We start from the raw sequence: 18,817 nt of genomic DNA on the forward strand, positions 1-18,817 counted from the left end.
TTTAATAACAGAAATAAATAATAACATGGTTAGATGTTGTTGCCATACTAAGACCCATTATGATCAGATGACTGGATATCTTTTGAGACGTGGGCTTAAAAAGGAGGGACTAACTTCTGAACATGAATAGAAAAAACATAATCACATAAAATGTGTTGTAACTTGGTAACATTTGAATATTGCTACTTCACAGGCTGCATCATGGCCTTTGCTGACCTTGCACAGCCAGCTGCTCTTTCTACCACAGCAACGCTGGAACCTCCCTCATCTTCTACCTCCCACATCCAGAGAGGCGTTCACCTAAGAGAACAAATTGCCCTGCACCTCTGCCTCACAGCACAAGAATGAATCCCAAAAGGATCTCTGGAGCTGACAGGAAATGTGCACGGATTCTCCACATCAAACAGAGGGATGAGGAGTGGTGTTTGTGTATTGTGAAGGAAAGGTGGAAGGAAACCCGGCGAGGGAGAGGAGGGCAGAGCGTCATTCACACCTGAGTGTGGACCTTGATTCCTTGGAGAGGAGTGTGAACACAGGAGGCCCGTGTGTGTCTGCGTGCACACCTGAGTCTGTGTTAGGCAGAAATCCAAGTATTCACACACGAAAAGAGGAAACGTTCACATGTTGCATGTGTGTGACTGGCAGGAGAGCAGCTGATGAAGATGAATAAAAGAGACTGCAGACGTCATAAATAAATGACCAAAAAAATGAAGTGTGTGCATGTGTGTACCTGCTTTATCCGTCTTATTTTGCCAGAACTGAATTCATTTGAACCTGGTGACGGTCAGTGTAAAATGTTGCTCTCAGGGAACCTTCAATGGATTTATTATTTAATCTTAATGCTGCATACAGTAATCCCCCCCTTTTCTTTTTTTTTTTACAATCTTCCCTACAAAGTAGTGCTTCTTACCTGTTTGTCATTCAATGTTATATGAGTTTAAAAAAGGTCTCCAATGTAAACAAGTGTAATGCTTTCTTGGAATAATGCCTTTTAGTTGACTTTGTATCAGCGAATCTGTACTGTCATGAAACTGTACCTGATCCTATGCAATTCTTCTAATAAATTCTTCAATCAATCAATCAATCAATCATAAAATGTCAATAATAACATATCATTTAAACCCTTTATTAAATCAAAAGAGTACACAGGGGACACCAGAACTGTTGAAACTGTATTCATTTGTTTGTTTATTTCTTCCTAAGCAGTTGAGCAGCTTAATTCCCACATCAGGCAAGAACAGAAATGTTTTTAACTTGAAACAACTACAGCAAATGGTCTTAATTCCCAGACTCTTTCAGGGTGTTATTAAAAACAAAACTGCGATGCAATAAAGTGGAAACCATGCTCCTCTCGCAGCTTTTTTCTCCCAAAACATGTTGAAGGACTCATTTAAAATTTAAAATGTATGAAATATCTGCTTCAATTTTGTCGTTTTTTAAACTTCAAGTCTTGTATTTTTTCCAATTAAATGTATAGTTTTAACAATGAAAACCTTTTTTTTTTTGTGTGTTTTTTTTTCTTTTTTTTTCTTTTGTTTTGTTTTGTCAATGCTTGTCGGGGCTCCTATTATAAAATAATAAAAAGATATTTAAAAAAAAAAAAAAAAAAAAAAAACCTTTTGGTTTGGCCTACATTTTATAAATGCTTCCAGGTTATTTTTGGTAATGGGTATCAATACCTTTTAGGTTTATCATCCAGTAACCCCTAACTCCATTTATTCATCCCATTCAACTGACAGCACTTACTCAAGGTGTTGTTGCCTAAACACATACCAAGTCTTCTTTTTCTTTGGGATGTTGGTCCAAACCTGGGTTTAACAATAATTAAGGTATCTAATGTTAAAGCTGGTTTAGGAAACTTGGGTTACATGTAGCTCAAACAATATGTGTCTAAAAAGCCAAGTGTAGCCCAGGACGTGGACTCTAGTATGACTCAGAACTTCCCTGTGTCACAACTGTTCAGTGTCAAAAGTTTCCCGGTTTAATCCCAAACACGTCTGCTATCTGGGATTTGCATAATCGGCAGACTTGTGTTTGTTTACTTCCACACCAGAGATAAAATGTTTCCCTGTGGATCCAACTGAGTCGTGTTTGTTTGAGTTGCAACATGAGGAAGTCATTTATACAACACTGCCATCTAGTGGACTATTTAGATCTCTGTCTCAGTGTGCCGCCACATTTAAAATCGACTTTATACGTTTCCACAATTAAAACACAAATGTACACTATGTGAACTGCATTAAAAAAAATTAAGGTGCATGGCTAAGCCTTTATTTTTCATTTACTTGTTTCTCTGCGCATGTGCAAAGGCCGTAGAGGTCACGCGGGGTAACGCATCACGTGTGCTGGTTTCGATAGTCCATTAAGAGTATCGATATATGGTCAAATCAATCTAAGTCATGTGACTGCCTGCAGGATTATGACCTTAATGTTCTATTGTTCAGGTCAGGGGGTGAAAGTGGGAACTTCACTGCTCATTTGAGCCTGTCATCAGTGTTATTGTCTCCTTTTTAATGACTTAATCTTATTTCTAACCACACATGACCTCAGGAGCAGCTGGGTGATAACTGCCGACAAAATCTTGGCTTTGCCAGTGTTTTTTATTAAAAAAAAAAAAAGAAAAAAAAAAGAGTTACAGTACAGTAATACCATGCTGCTGTTAACTTTCACCTCTGATTGTGCGTTTATTCTCTTGCGTTGTTGAGAGTCATTATGGCACTAACCTGGGAACCGGCTGTGCACGAGACTGTGCGTTATCCGGTGTTTTTGATGTCTCCAATCGCTGGAAACGACCAGGAAAAAGAAAAGGTAGCATGATTTGTCACCTCCACGCATCAGGTTGTAGCTGCCTGAGACCTCACACTTTCTCAATACACACACGCACACGCACACACCGTGTTTTGTTTCATATGCAGAGGAGGCACCACAGACTAAAGTGCCCGGAAAAACTGTAAACTTTTATCATTCGACTACAATAAAAATACGATCCTGAAAATTCATCTAAAAGCACCTCCATCCAATTATTATTATTTATTTATTTTCTTATAAATGTAGTAGTCTGCTTGCATTATTTGGACCCACCAGCTCACCGCATGTCAGGACAAGCTCCGTCCTGCCTGAATGGGCCTATAATGGCTCATCAGGGATCAAACAGGCGCACTCGCCGGCCAGCGCTTACAGGTGAGCGCCACATCAAAGCTGGTCAGGGCTGATCACTGAGCAGTGAGGTGTGTCTGAGGAGGACGGGCTGCAGGGCTGCAGGGGCTCGTCCTGTGTCTCACAACCAAACTATAAAAACCTGCGGTGCTTGGGGTTTCCACTGTGTCAACACAGCGCACCTCCCGGGACGCAGTTCAGCTCCGAGCCCCAGCTGAGCGGAGAGGGATGGAGTACGGCTCGGGTTGGGCTGGTGACATTAATGTCTCTGAGATGATCATGTTTTATGTAGGACAATACTGGCCTGGTACGTCTCTGGGTGCGAACAAGGACGGGAACTACGCTCAGAACTCCATCAAAGGTGAGTGAACGTGTATAGTCTGCATGTTGGCCTTCTACGGTCAGTTAATATATCTTTATGAAGATGCTTGGTATTTTGAGAAAAGTTTGTCATTTTGTTCTTCCTTCCTCTCATTTAACTCTCTATTATAGCTTCATCTTCCCTCCTCTTAATTACTGCAACATTGTTTGGGCTTCGACACATTCAACATATATTAATAAGTTATTGATAATTCAAAAAAGGTTTCTCAGAATGATATCACATGCAAACAGATATGAGCCATCTGCTCCCCTTTTCATTAAATATTCATTATTATCCGTCAATAAAATTAACATTTTTCAAACATGTTTATTTATGTTCAAATTTAAAGATTATATACAAGATCTTCCTTCTTCTTTTCCTAATTTCTTTTATGTTAATTCCGATATTCATTGTTATGCCACAAGGCACAAAGATGATTTTAATTTACCGTTTTTTAGAACATGTAAACATCAATCTTTCATCACTTTCAGAGGCCCCCACTTGTGGAATTCACTCAATAAATCTCTTAAATCATCACCATCCTTGCCAATATTCAAAAAACATTCAAATAACGTTCTTATTGTTTCATCTTTGTGTTTATTATTTAATCTGAGTTACATTTTCTTTTGTGTTTTTTGTTTTTTTACTCCCCCCTTGTGTAGCTTTTGTTTTGTTTTTTATTCATATATGGAAATGATTAAGCCACCAGGCTTATTTCCTTCCTTTCCTTGCATGTTATTTCATGTTTTTACATTTATTGTTCAATTTGTCTTATATTGCTAAATAAATAACCTAAACTAAACTAAACTCCACCAAGACGAATCTGATTGAGTTGTAGACTTTAGAAACAGAAGCTCATGCATGTTTTTCTCCCTACAGCGCATCGCGATGCTGCGTTCAGGGCCCGCTCGGAGAGCCAGCGCCGGCGGAAGCGCACCACCTTCAGCAAGGCGCAGCTGGGCCACCTGGAGAGGACCTTCTCCGTCACCCAGTACCCCAACATCAAGATGAAGGAGTGTCTGGCCCACATCACTGGTCTACCAGAGTCCAAAATACAGGTATGATGTGTGCTCACATGTGTGCTGTACGGCCCACGCGTTTAGTAAAACAGTGCGCTCATTACATGTTAAGGATGATTTATGGTTCCGCGTTACACCAACGCAGAGCCTACGGCGTAGGTTACGCGGCGACGCGCACGTACGCCGTAGGCTACGCCGTCGATTTAACGCAGAACCATAAATCACACTTTATTCCTCTCAACAGGTCTGGTTCCAGAACCGCCGAGCCCGCTACTTCAAGAGCAAGAAGACCCCTAGAGACACCACTAGACCTGCCGGAGACCACCTCCAACCACAGTGCGGGCCAAGTCCTCCTCCACCCAGTTCTCCTCCCAGTTTGCCGAGGCACCCGGACTACCCGGCTCCCAGTCCCCCTGGGGCCACCATGCTGGTCCGGGCCAGGCCAGCCCAGGACCCGCACCTCCACCCCGCAGACCCCCCCGGGACTGACCCCTTCTGCCGGGACAGTGTGGTGGATGACTGGGACTTCACGGAGCTGGAGGCTTCCCTCGGGGGCGCGCAGGGACCGGGGCCAGGGTCAGGATCAGGACCTGGAACTGGACCAGGACCAGGACCCAACGAGGCCCTCCACCCCCAGCAGCACCACCAGGACTTTATGGACGACCTGTCCGATTTGTACTTTAAGGAGTTGGAGAATGACATGGACATTTCTGCTGCAATGATTGATTATCTTTTGGGCTGAATGATGAAAAAAAAGAGAAAGATTGATGATGATGTTGTAAACAAGCAACTAGGATGATAGCTGACTGCATGGAGAAAAACGTTTATATAGATATATGTATCGAGATATCTTAATTTATTTTTTTGTAAAGTAGCGTGTAAATTTCAAAATAAATAATCAGAAATGGTTTATTCGTACTGTTATTGTTCATAAACGCTCCCGGCAGATGGGCAGGCACGTGGCGCCGTGGCTTAGTTGGTTAAAGCGCCTGTCTAGTAAACAGGAGATCCTGGGTTCGAATCCCAGCGGTGCCTTTTTCTTTCTCTGTCTTTTTTGCTTTTACTGTTTGTTTCTGATCCATTTTAAATATATAGAGTAAACTATCACTTAAAATTGATGCAGTTATCAAATAGTTTACAGCGATTACAAAATAATATAACAGACCATTTCAAAATTTAAGACGTAAACATGTTAGATACTATTAGAGAATGAAACCAGTTACTGTGTTAAGTGCATCCTAACTTTAGCAATGCTAGCCAACCGGAGCACACATGCTTTGTGAATGTTGTCAGTTAAAAGACTCCACAACTAAATAAAATTAGGGGTTTAACAGTCTCGTTAAAAAGATGTTTGCATATCATTTTTCAGTCCCAGCAGTAACATGCAATAACGAGAAGGAATGGAGAAAGAAGATAGGTATGTGTTTATTTTTGTCCAGCAGGGGGAGCAGTTGTTTCAACTACCTGCCTGCCAGGTGAGGAACTCAGCACAGCATCAAAATGCAGAGAAGTAATAGTTTATTCTTTGAAGATGCAAAATGTATTAGCTAGCAGATGCCTGAGTGTGCTTATAAACCTGGATTCCAATGAGTATTTTAGAATTATAGTTAGAGTATAGCTTAGATAAAAAACATGGTATGTGTTGGACAAGAATAGTAAAGTACTTAATGCTGAAAAACTAAAATGTATTAAATTAGACATCATTTCAGTATACCCACCTATACGTCATTAACAGCATAATTTTACGTTGAACTAAATGGTCAAGCAACAGATACAACAGGCATGATTATTGGTAATCTCATACTCTAAAGGTCTGTCAGAGAAGGGTTTAAAGCAATCATGGGATTTCATTTGTTTCTGTTCATCTATTTCTTCTCTGCTTTGGACGGATCAGGTGCCTCTTCATGTTTGCAGCCCAACCAATATTTTGCAATGGATCGTGGGTAGGGAGGATTGGTGGTGTCCACACGTTTCGTCTGCAGACCCAGTCTGTAGTACTTATCTGCCAACATAAACAGAAATCAAACACACAATCCAAACAGTGTTAAAAGTAGATATGTGAAGAGTAAAGTGTCCTTGTGTAATACAGTCTGACCAGTACTCGAGTTGAGGGGGGATGAGGGGGGGTGGATGGCATCCCCCCTGAAATAAAAACGGTCCAAATCATCCTCCCTGTAAAACTGCCATCCCCCCTTTCCATCCCTTATGTCATTTCATCAATGAATGTGGTTTTACTGCTATTTCAACATTTAGAGTCATCACCAGAAAAATAACTTATTTGACAATTTTCACCTGTTTCAAGTAAATTTGAAATAAGTAGAAAAATCTGCCAGTGGGACACGATTTATCTTCTCATTACAAGCAAAAAAATCTTCCACTGGCGGATTTTTCTACTTATTTCAAGTGAGAATCTACTTTGAAACAGGTGAAAATTTTAGTTTTTTTCCAGTGATGAGTCTTGTTTTAAGTGTAATAAGATTTTTACTAAAATGAGACATTTTAACTAGAAATAGGACAAATATTCTTATTTTGAGTTTTTGCAGTGATCCATTTTACTTATCCTGTGAAGGACAGAGTCATATTGATAAGTTCAGAAAACTGTTTTTTATTGTTGTGTTTTGATATATTTGATGTAAGCCCAGTGGATATTTAAAGCTTACAGAAGGCTGCATTTAACTGCTGCTATGTCATTCCTGCAGTATTTCTGCAGGTGTTTTGGTCAGTGCTATTATTTGTAATATATTATATTATTTGTAATCAGCACAAATTATCTGTCCCCATATGATAAAATCCACCATCCCCCTGATTTTTTTTTACAACTCGAGTACTGAGTCTATGTGTAAAAACGACTCCATGTGATCATACCTTTCTTGAAAAAGTAGACATTTTGAACAGGGGTGCTCTTGTCCTGGTCCATAGAGGTGTGATCGGTGATGTCGCTGTAGTCCAGGCCATAATCAAACCAATCGTCATAGAACCACAGATCCTCAAAGATATGACGGGATTGCCTTCTCCGCTGGGGGACACGTTTCTTACTAGGCTTCCTCCTCTTACTGCTCCTCCTCCTGGCCTGTGGAGGGGGGGACAGCGTTGGCTTGACACTGAGGTGGACCCGTCCTACCAGGGCAGCGTCTACAGGAGACCTGATGCCGTGCCAGTCCGCGCTGATGAAACGAGGGCCAGTGTTGTGATGAGTGACTGCAGACAATGAAAAGATAGGTAGAAAATAGTAAACAAGATATGACAAGAAATGTATATGGGTCAATGACGAATAAGGATTTTCAAAAGGTCAATTTTAAAATAATAAAAAAAAGAATATCTATTGCAGTAGTTCAAACATTAAGAATGTTGTGTACACATAAATTCATATAAAAAAAGTAAGTGATTTTTGTCAAGATTAATTGGTACTAGCCTTAAAAAAAGTCATGTGGTGCAACCGTGATTCATATTAAAATAAATTAATTTCCTTAACATCTTGACATCTTTTTTTTTTTTTACAAGTTTTTACAAAGTGGTTATTTTAATGGTCGCGTCACATGATATTTCATAAATGGACATCAGTAAAACTTTGTTTGTATATTATGATGGAAATATAAATATCAATGTGTATAAATCTTACACACTACAAGACATTTTGGAAATCATGCCAGGTAGGGCAGAATATTGATTTAAATACATTTAGAGTGATTTCAAAAAAGCTTTCAAAACAAGAGTCATGGTCGGACGGTGGCACCACATGACATTTTGACGCTTAAAACAACAACAAATCCATTATCCATTTATACCTTTTTTGAATTGAAAAAAAATCAGTTTTTCAGAAAATATAGGCGTCACGTCATTGACCCATACTGTATGCACTTGAATAAAACCACATGTGGGTCTTACAGGAGCTTCCAAAGAGCTCTGTGAAGAGATCTTCCAGCGTTTGATCGCAAAACAGGTCCGTGTATTGCGTGAACAGCACAGAAGGGGAGGACCTGCTCATTTGGACGCACTCCTGATGGGATGGCTGGTGCTTGAACTCATATTGATAATACTTATCCCCTGATGAAAGAGACAGACACATATTTATGTTAGAAGATTGGGTCACACGTTTGCAACATCCAAGCAAGATTGTATAATAACAGAGGTGTCAAAAGTATTCACATTCATTACTCAGGTAGAAGTATAGATACTAGAGTTTAAAAATACTCCTGTAGAAGTTGAAGTATCAACTCAAGTTTTTTACTCAAGTAAAAGTATAAAAGTACTGGTTTCAAAACTAATTAAAGTATAAAAGTAAAAGTAATGTAAGGGGGAAAAAAGCCATTAAGTACAAAAGCCATTGAAAATGAATGCGTCTTAGTATAATGCAAATATATTAAAGAACCATATATGTGTACTATTGACAGAGCCGGATTAAATAAATGGACTACACTAGGCAGACTGTGATTTTTGGGCCCCCCTCCATCGATGTTATTTATGAAATCTTAAACTTACCAAAGTTACTAATAAAACTTAATTCACATTTTACATAGCATAGTCATAGTCAAGTTGGTTCTTTGTATTCCAAAATAAGTCATGTGTTGTATATTAAACAGTCTATCAGACTATTTTTAGATTTTTATTATTTATACGTTGTTACACCGCTCTATTAAATGCTATTAAATTATCCTTATCTTATCGATTGTGAGCATTTTGCAGAAAATCTTAATTAAATGTGTTGATTAAATTGAATAGTTAAATAAGAAGTCAAATCTACAAAGACCAATAAAATTTTCAGTAAGACAAAGTGTGCTGTAGTATGTATGTCTGTATGTGTATGCAGAGCCGTTTGGGAGATTTGCGAGGCCCTGTGTGAAACGACCAGGGGGGCCCTCAAAAATTTTTGGGTTTTTTGGGTCGGATCGGGTGTCTATATGCGCAATTTTAACTCTCCAATTAGCAAAATACTGGATACCTTCCCCTGCCTCATCATCATCTGGGCTTGCCTCGACGCGGGGCCCCATGGCTGCTTGAGACCCGGGCGGATCTGTGATTTTTGTAACAAATGTGCGTATGTATGCGTATATATATATATGTATGTATAGTAAATATATTAATAATGCACATATTTATATGCCTTAGGTTTTTACCGGCATATTATCAACCATTAATATGTGTGCAGACAAAAAATTTTTCTTTTTTTTTTTTTTGTCCCTCTGTCTGGGCCCCCCCCCTGTCAATCGGGCCCTAGGCACATGCCTAGTTTGCCTTTGCGTTAATCCGGCTCTGACTATTGAGCATTAACATGTGTTTCAGAGAGCAGGAGATATGATGACTAGTTGCCTATAAGTATTGTAATGGTGCAAAAAGTCAAACTTCAGAGGCATGTTATCATTTATCCTAACCTTTACTGGAATGTACATCCAAGTTTATTTGCAGGAATCTGAGGGAACGGATGTAAGAACAAAACTGGACAAGAACATCTGAAACAACCACAACCAAATTCACTCTATCCGGATGGAGCAATTTAACTGGATAGTTTTTATTTAAAGGCCCAAATGAAATAGAGTAACAAGGCTGTTTTTAAAATGTAAGGAGTAAAAAGTACAGATTATTGCGTGAAAATGTAAGGAGTAAAAGTAAAAAGTCGTCTGAAAAATAATTACTCCAGTGAAGTATAGATAACCAAAATTTCTACTTAAGTAAGGTAACAAAGTATTTGTACTTTGTTACTTGACATCTCTGTATAATAAAAATGATGGTGGTCCGATTCCTCCCGCTCTTGCATTTTTAGTGAAACGTTTGTTTTGGGAAAACAATCAAATCAAGTGTTAATTGTCATCAGTTGTTATATATACAAATATGTAATAAATCAGGTAAGAATAATTATAGTTTTATATTAGCATTATAGTACTATACTATTAAGAATACCGGTAGTATAAATATTTTCTTATTGTCCTCTTTACATTTGGACTCATTTGGTGGAGGAGTTTTCCCCTACAGGCGGTCCAAAGACTGCATGTTTATCATACAGTACTTCCACAGTGGCTTCACCTTTCAGACCCAGATAACGGGTTCTTTACATAAAGCCTGTACCAACACTAACCTTATCCACTACAACTGACCTACCTAAACCAAGATTAGAAACTGTTGAGAGTAGCGCCGGACTTGTAGCTCAAGGTCAAGTAGGATCCATGTAGGACCCATTGCACTATTGAATGTTGCAAAATATCCCTACTTTCTGCAAGAATACCTTTGAAAAAGTAGGCTTTCTCCTTTCCACTGTGACTTGGTGCTGGGACAGCAAATGCAGCACCAATGTCATCAGGTATGCCCTCAAAACCTAGAGAAATGTCCCGTGGATAGTCCTCATCCAAGACATCGCCATCAAACCTCCAGTACTGCCTCCCCTGAGACAGAAAACACACAAAACCAAGTCAAGGTCCTGTTAAGTTAACGATACTGACAAGTAAAGCGTACCTAATTATGGCTTATCATTATAATAGTAATACAAATCAAGCTAAAAATTATGACTTATTGTGAATAAACATGTTGAGAAATGGATATTAAATTTGAAAAAAATGAAATGCAGCATGTCAATCATCTGGGGTAGGTTTGTTTTTTAGTTTTTTTACATTTTGAAGCCAAAAAAGCTCTAAGTACACATTTAGGAAGATTTGAACCAGTTTAAACTCAAACTGGATTTTTTTGTTACCAGAATCCTTTTTTTTTCATATAATTTTCCAGAATTGTATCACTTCTCATCTCTGTAATTTAATATTTACCTACTATTTGACAAAAACCTTTGCTGTTCTAATACTATACAACTATAGAAGACCATACCTTAAAGATATAGGATTTTCCCTGGCAGTTGATGCGCGTGAATGCAGCACTGATGGGCCCAGAGATTCCCCAAACATCCTGGATGAGCTTGGGGTAACCAGGAAGTATTGCCTTATCGTCTAACTCAAAAAAATATTCACCTAGGAGAAATTACATCAGTTTTAATGTATTCACAGAAACAAAAATAGGGTTTTCTGCGTTGATTTGCCATAAAAATGTTATTTGATCTTTATCTAAGCCCCAATAACAGACACATGGAATATGCTAAAGATGATAACACAAACAGTTGTAATTGTGTGTCTTTATTCAGACATCACTGGGAGTGACAAACATCTGTGGTTATGAGTGTAGCATTGAACATTTAGGATATCCATGGTGGGATCCCACAGAGGAAAACGCTTTTGTGGGTGGGAGAAAAACAAAACTTTGTATGGTTGAAAAGGACACAGGCTCAGCAACATCAGTCAGACATCAGACAGCTTTCAAACGTGTCAAGCCAAAGCGTAATTTTTTTCTTCTACAATTAAATGATCATAAATTTACGGAGCCCCTCTGGTGACATTTGAAAAAAATAAAATAATGCGTGGCCACGCTTTAAGAACTGGTGGCCATGAGTTAATATCTCGTGGCCACGAGATAATCAATGCGTGGCCACGCATTATGTATCTCGTGCCCACGCATTATTTTACTCGTGGATGGCATTATAACCTACTGTCTGGACTTCATGGATGCAACTTCCTTGGTAGGATGGTTATTCATCATTAATAACGGTAATTATAGTCTATTTATATTAAAGAGGAAGAGTATTGTCATGGCGAGTGTAGTAATAACATGTGACATTTGAAAAAAATAAAATAATGCGTGGCCACGCATTATTTTATTTTTTTCAAATGTCACCAGAGGGGCTCCGTGTAAATTCCTCTTGATTGTTGCAGTCCTTTTTCCTGTCCTCTCAACCCCCAGATAACTGGCCTCCCTGAGTCTGGTTCTGCCAGAAGTTTCTTCTTGTTAAAGGAGAGTTTTTCCTTTCCACAGGTGCCTGTTGCTTGTGCAGGATGAGGAATTGTACCAAGGAAAGGTTTTGATACAGTCTGTTGGTTTCCTTAGCTCAGCAATGATTATTATTGTCATTTAATTGGCTTTGTATTAATTGGACTACTTTGGAAGGAGTTGAACTGCACTGCTGGAGTGGCTTGAGATGATGTTTGAGGAGGTTTGACCTGCTATCAACGCCAAGAGTACATTAGTGTTTCCTTCAGCACTGTGAATGTTTATGTGAGACATTCAGAGTTATCACATTCAGTACATCGTGTCTGTTTGTCATTGTGATTTAGATCAGTATTTTATGGCGAATTAAAGCAAAAAAAACCCCCAGCTTATTTAAACAGATTCACATTTTTTTTTTGCCACCATATATCAGTAGAATACCATTTACCACAAAACTAAGAATACCAAAAATGGCAGCAATTCATTTTGTTCTCAGGCTTATTTTCTCAAATATAACAAGAACATAACATCATTTCATGCACCCTATTATTATATATATTACAGAATATTATTACCTGATCATCAATTGGCAAGATAAAACATTGTTTTGTTATGTTGTTGTGATCCATTTGATTTTAAATGTGAAGAATAGTGAACAATGAAGTAAAAATAAACAAACCTTGAACTAATCAACCATCCGTAATTCACACCAATGTACTGTATTCCTATTCAGGCTCACTCACAGGGATCTGCTGGACTCTACTGCAGTTCTCTTCAGATACAAAACACTCCTTCTTGAACTAACTTGAACTGTTGCCTAAACTTTTAATAATGACAATCCCATTTATGTGAGGCCTTTGGTTACGTTTTTGAAAATTGGATTTGGACGGATATGTGGAAAGGTTTTCTTTTACACACAGGAATCCTGCCACGTGTCCAGTTTTCAGGGGTGCAGATCCGATGTCAGGATTGGGGGGGACACCAACGTGATTTTAATTTTAAATTTTTTGCCAATATGCAACTCATACCATGCCATAAATTGGTAAAGGCTCGCCAAAAAATACTGCACAGAGAATCATTTATTGTGCTTACCTTTCTTGTTTATTTGTCCTAAACAGCCAACAGTGTGTGTCACTGCTTACTTAACTGTTATATTCATAAATCATAATTTTAAGGGTTTTGGGCATGTAGTGTCTACTCATCTCAAATTCTTCTCACCATCTTCCTTTTATCCTATGGGACTACTTTATGCACGATCAATTGATATATGGATGAAATATGGAGCCCTAAACAAGTACAAGTACGGGCAGGTACGAACGTAAACAGAACGTTGACAAAAAGTCATTGTCGAGCTCGTCAAAAAATTTAAAAATATTAATTCAGACTAAAAAAAATAAAATTTATGGATTAGCAATACTTTCATTCTGTACACATCAAAATGCACCGTGGATGTATTATTTTTTTAGAAATATATTTTTAATAAATATTCTACATATTCAACCTTTAAGTCTGAAAATACATTTGTTAAATTTTGAATAATTTAGGGTATTTTTATTTGGGGGGACAATTCATGTTTTTCAGAAATTGGGGGGGACATGTCCCCCCCGTCCCCCCCGGGATCTGCACCCATGGCAGTTTTACCTCTAAACGCGTAGATGGATCCATTCTTCAGCTGCAGGAAAGCATCAAAAGGTCGACCGCTGCAGGGTGCTGCGTCAGGTTCAGCTGCTGGCGTGGGCCCGTGTGTGGCGTCGGGCTGCGTGCTGGGAGAGGAAGGGCTTGTGGGAGCAACCGTGTTCCCTGTCGGTGTGAGGGGCGTTGTGAACTCATTAAGACGGATCCCTGCTTCCGTCAGATCTTCTGCTTCTTCAAAGGTATCCCCTCGGGATGCTGAGGGCAGAAAACGAGAGTTTCTGTGACATGTTTGCTATTTTAGTAGGAGTTTTTGAAACTTAAGTTGCAGTATTCCACAACTGACTTTTTTTGGGACAGATGGTATAAAAGTCTCCACAGCAGCTTCCATAATACACACACATGGAGTCACACTGGCATTTGGTCAGCGGGTTGAAGGAGCCACAGCGACCCAAACAGGACTCTGTGGAAAAACTGCTTGTTTCAGTGGCAGAGTAAACACAAGAATATTTTTCCAATCATGTAGAAGTACTCAGCCTTCACTGAGGATAAAGTACAGCCCATTAAAAATATACTATATTTAAAGATACATAAAATAGATTAGCAATAATCAGCAGAATGATGTTGAAGCATCAATAATAAAAGCACTTGTTTAACTTCATGACATGGTATTTCACAGTCGTGACCTTTGAAAACAACAGCCTTTTACAAATTTACCATGTGTTATTTAGGGTAAAATTGTTACAAGTCTGTACTCTAGTAGTATTTACAGGACTGTCTCAGAAAATTAGAATATTGTGATTTTCTGTAATGCAATTACAAAAACAAAAATGTCATACATTCTGGATTCATTACAAATCAACTGAAATATTGCAAGCCTTTTATTATTTTAATATTTCTGATCATGGCTTACAGCTTAAGAAAACTCAAATATCCTATCTTAAAAAATTTGAATATTCTGGGAATCTTAATCTTAAACTGTTAGCCATAATCAGCAATATTAAAATAATAAAAGGCTTGCAATATTTGAGTTGATTTGTAATGAATCCAGAATGTAGGACATATTTGTTTTTTTTCTAATTGCATTACAGAAAATAAAGAACTTTATCACAATATTCTAATGTTCTGAGACAGTCCTGTAAACAGATGACATGTAGTAAAATACTCAGTAACTTATTAATGTGGTGTTGGATTCATGCAAAACAGGATACTGAGGAACTTGAGTTCTCTGGCCGTACTCAGTTCATCCAGCTAAAGACATTTACATCCCAACCCTCTCCCGTCTCCTCTGGTGCTCCCCAAGGCTCTGTCCTCGGCCCCATCTTATTTATCATCTATCTCCTTACTCCTGGCCATATTTTATGAAAATACAACATCCATTTTCATTGTCACGCGGACGACACCCAGCTCTACCTCTCCTCTAAACCCACCTCCACCTTCCCGCCCCCCTCGCTCTGTGTCTGTTTACAGGAAATCAAATCCTGGCTCTCCTCCAACTTTCCTCAAACTCAACAGTGATAAAACTGAGGTCCTCCTCGTTGGTTCAAAATCTACTCTCAAAAGCACCGCCAGTTTCACCATCTCCATTGACAACTCCTCTGTTTCCCCCTCCCCTCAGGTTAAGAGTGGGTGTCGTCCTCCACAGTTCATTGTCGTTCCAAACCCACATTAATGATGTTACCCGGCCAGCCTACTTCCATCTTCACAATATAAACCGCCTTTGTCCGTCCTTCACTTCCAACAGCGCTGCTATCCTGGTCCACACTCTTGTCACATCCCGCCTGGACTACTGCAACTCCCTCCTCTTCAGTCTCCCCCACAAGTCCATCCAGAAGCTCCAGCTGGTCCAGAACTCAGACGCCCGTGTCGTCTCCAGAACTCCATCTATCAACCAAATCCCTCCTGTGCTCCAACAACTCCACTGGCTTCCTGTCAAATCTCCTATCGGCTTCAAAACCTCTGCTCTACACTTTCAAGGCCATTCACAACCTCTCTGACCTTCTCCACATCAACACTCCCTCAACACTATTTACATTTGCAAACAATAAACTGAATAATAAACACTGCACTGACCTCTTTTTGGGTCATCTAAATGTGTATATACTGTATATATGCACTAGGGTCAAATTATATTAACATATTATTTCAACAGCTAAAAGAGAAGTAAAACTGTCACTGCTGAGATTTATAGTCATGCAGTTACGATTAATTCATACGATAATGTTTAATACAACAAAGATCATCTGCCAGACTTACCTTCTGCAGCAAAGGCGGTCCCCAGCAGGAGGATGAGGCCCAGCAGAACCACTGCTGGCTTCATGTCAATGCATAGAAAAATATCAAACTTTCCAACAGAGAAGATGTATTAATAAATCACACCACACTGAACTGTCATGTGAGTTTGAGCAGAGTGCCCTACTTTGGGGTCCTGCACCATGTGCAGGTGATCAATGGCGGTTCTACAGAAGCTGCTGACCCCCAGGCATCTGCTCCCCCCATTGGCCAACGTTCAGCCGTGATAATCATTAACCTCTGCTGATCGAACTCTGTCCTGTCTGTCCTGGAAACCAGATCCTGATAGTAACTTTAAAACCATCATTTTTTGTTGTAATCTAATAAGTCTTTAACTTATCAGGTCCACTTTCATGGTCTGTTTAGTTGAACATGAATGAAATGCTGACCAGTGTAGAAATTGCAATAATGCATCCTTTGCCATGTGGATGTATGTCTTTATTTTTACTGTATGTACGTAGGTTAACCCCCGTATTAGCTGTAGGTCTAGCAGGTATACCTAATGGCTGGTGAGTGTATACTACAGCTCTAACCTGGAACGGGAACAGCAACCATTAGAGTTCAAACATTGTGTAACCATTCAGGCAATCTATATTTAATATTGATCCCTGGCTTAAATAAATAATCCCTGTACAAACAGTTCTGCCTTCCAAAACTAGCCCAGAGAACTGCAGTGTTTAATGTAAAAGGTGGATAAATAAGAGTTAAAGTGATCAAATTTGTTATGAATTTTTTTTCTTTTTGGAGCTGTGGAAAATTGTCTGATAGAAGTTGTTGATTAGTTTCAGCACCATGGACAGGTGCAGGGTTTGTCCAGGACGGGATAACGCCCGAGTTTGTCCAAGGACAGATAACGTCAATGGTAATACTTCCTCTTCATTCCTTGAGATTGGTTACACATAAGATTTCCTCCCCAATTCAATAGAAAAACAAAAAAATAAAGTCAGAAAGATTTGGTATAATACATTTACTTTGAAGCTGAAAAGTCATGGTTGCACTAATCCAAATAAAATGAAAGTTAGACGGTGTCTGTGTAGATAAATTCCATGAGTTGCAGCAGAGGCAGTCTATAAATATGGTGAGGACTGATTGTACAGGGACTTGGACTTTGTCAGTTTGGCTTGTATAAGTAATTAATATTTGGGTTGGTGCCATATCTCTAATTACTTAGAGGAACAAAGCACAGAGTGCAGGAAATAGTTTAATTTTATATAATCCATTTACAACTACAGTGAAAATGAAAGACCCTGTGAGTTCTGGATATTATCATTATTCCTTTTTCTTCTTTGATTTAACACGTATCTATGATGAACTTTTGAATAAGTAATAACATAGACAGTTTAAACCCTCCTGTCTTCCTGCAGGTGGACCAGAGAAGCCTTACAGACTGACTCCCAGTGGTTATACTTTGTAAGTGGCTGCTTTCACAGTTGAATAATGCTACATCAGAAACATGAATATCAGACATAATGATAATAATACAGAGACAACTATAGAAAGGTAGAAAATTGCATTCTTTTATAAGTGTCAAGAAAATTGAAGCTCTTTCACCGTCACAAAGACTGGTTACCATGGAGCCAAATACAGACAATAGAAAGATGAAGATGTAGCAGGGCGAGTGCTACGGGGGCCCGACCGACAGGACAGAGAGGACACGGGGTTCTCGTGCAGAAACTCTTTATTCCACCCAACACACAGGACACACGTGCTTCAGCTCCTTCACAGCCCCCTTGCTGCTGTGCAGCCACGCCTTATCAAGGCAGGCAGGGTGGAGAGGTTGATGGGACACACCTGTGACCCATCACCTGAGTGGCTGCTGCTCCTCCACCCTGCCACACACCCCCATCGCCAACCTCAGGCCGGGGTCCATCCGGCTGAGCCTACTCCCCCCCCGCCCCCCTCGGAGCGGGAGAGGAAGCCCGGAACCGCAGTCTGCGCCTCCGGGCCTTCCCGGTTCGGCCGGCCCCCAGGGCCGGTCGGGAGGTCACCCTCGGCGTCGGGCCGGCCCCCAGGACCGGTCGGGAGGACGCCCTCGGCGACAGGCCGATCGCCGAAAAAGCCGCTCTCGGGACCGGGCCCATGGTGGCCTCGGGCCAGACGGCATCCGCGGCTCTTCCTCAGGAGCCGTTGCCTGGTGGCCTGCAGCCTCTGCCTCCCGGCCTGTCGGCTGATGCGCCACCAGCGCTGCCGCGGCGAACCTCAGGCGTGGTGCCGGGGTGGGTCGCTCCGCGGGTCCCGCCACCCCGGCACCACGCCCACGGCGCCACCAGCGCTTCCAGCTCCGCGAGCTGCCGCTCACCGTGGCCCTGGAGCTGGGCTGCCAGGTCCGCCAGGGCCTGGGCCAGCGCTTCCAGGGCCCGCTCCGTGCCTCCCTCCTCCATCCCGTCGGGCCCCACGTTGGGCGCCAGTGTAGCAGGGCGAGTGCTACGGGGGCCCGACCGACAGGATAGAGAGGACACAGAGTTTCAGTGCACAACCACTTTATTTGATCCTTCACCCACAACACACGTGCTACAGCTTCAGCTCCTTCACAGCCCTTTGCTGCTGTGCAGCCACGCATTAT

The 18,817-nt window shown here is 40.5% G+C and overlaps 1 protein-coding gene and 1 non-coding gene across 3 annotated transcripts; one reads left to right on the forward strand and one right to left on the reverse strand.

Moving 5' to 3' along the window:
* The first annotated feature begins 5,497 nt into the window (after positions 1-5,497).
* On the forward strand, positions 5,498-5,571 carry trnat-agu (transfer RNA threonine (anticodon AGU)). The gene has a single exon. It is a non-coding gene; the product is annotated as a tRNA-Thr (tRNA).
* Positions 5,572-5,937: 366 nt separating this feature from the next.
* vtnb (vitronectin b) lies at positions 5,938-16,411 on the reverse strand. Of its 2 annotated transcripts, XM_061740845.1 has the most exons (8): positions 16,219-16,411; positions 14,309-14,425; positions 13,972-14,220; positions 11,344-11,483; positions 10,754-10,910; positions 8,422-8,580; positions 7,402-7,734; positions 5,938-6,538 (listed from the first exon to the last, which is right to left on the reverse strand). In XM_061740845.1, exons 1-8 carry the CDS (start codon positions 16,280-16,282, stop codon positions 6,402-6,404), a joined length of 1,356 nt encoding a protein of 451 aa, XP_061596829.1. In that variant the 5' UTR covers positions 16,283-16,411; the 3' UTR covers positions 5,938-6,401. The 2 variants fall into 2 exon arrangements, with proteins under 2 accessions (XP_061596829.1, XP_061596830.1); XM_061740846.1 differs by lacking the exon at positions 14,309-14,425.
* Between the last annotated feature and the right edge of the window lie 2,406 nt (positions 16,412-18,817).

Source organism: Cololabis saira, chromosome 14 (genome assembly GCF_033807715.1).
Source record: "Cololabis saira isolate AMF1-May2022 chromosome 14, fColSai1.1, whole genome shotgun sequence".
Lineage (NCBI taxonomy): Eukaryota > Metazoa > Chordata > Actinopteri > Beloniformes > Belonidae > Cololabis > Cololabis saira.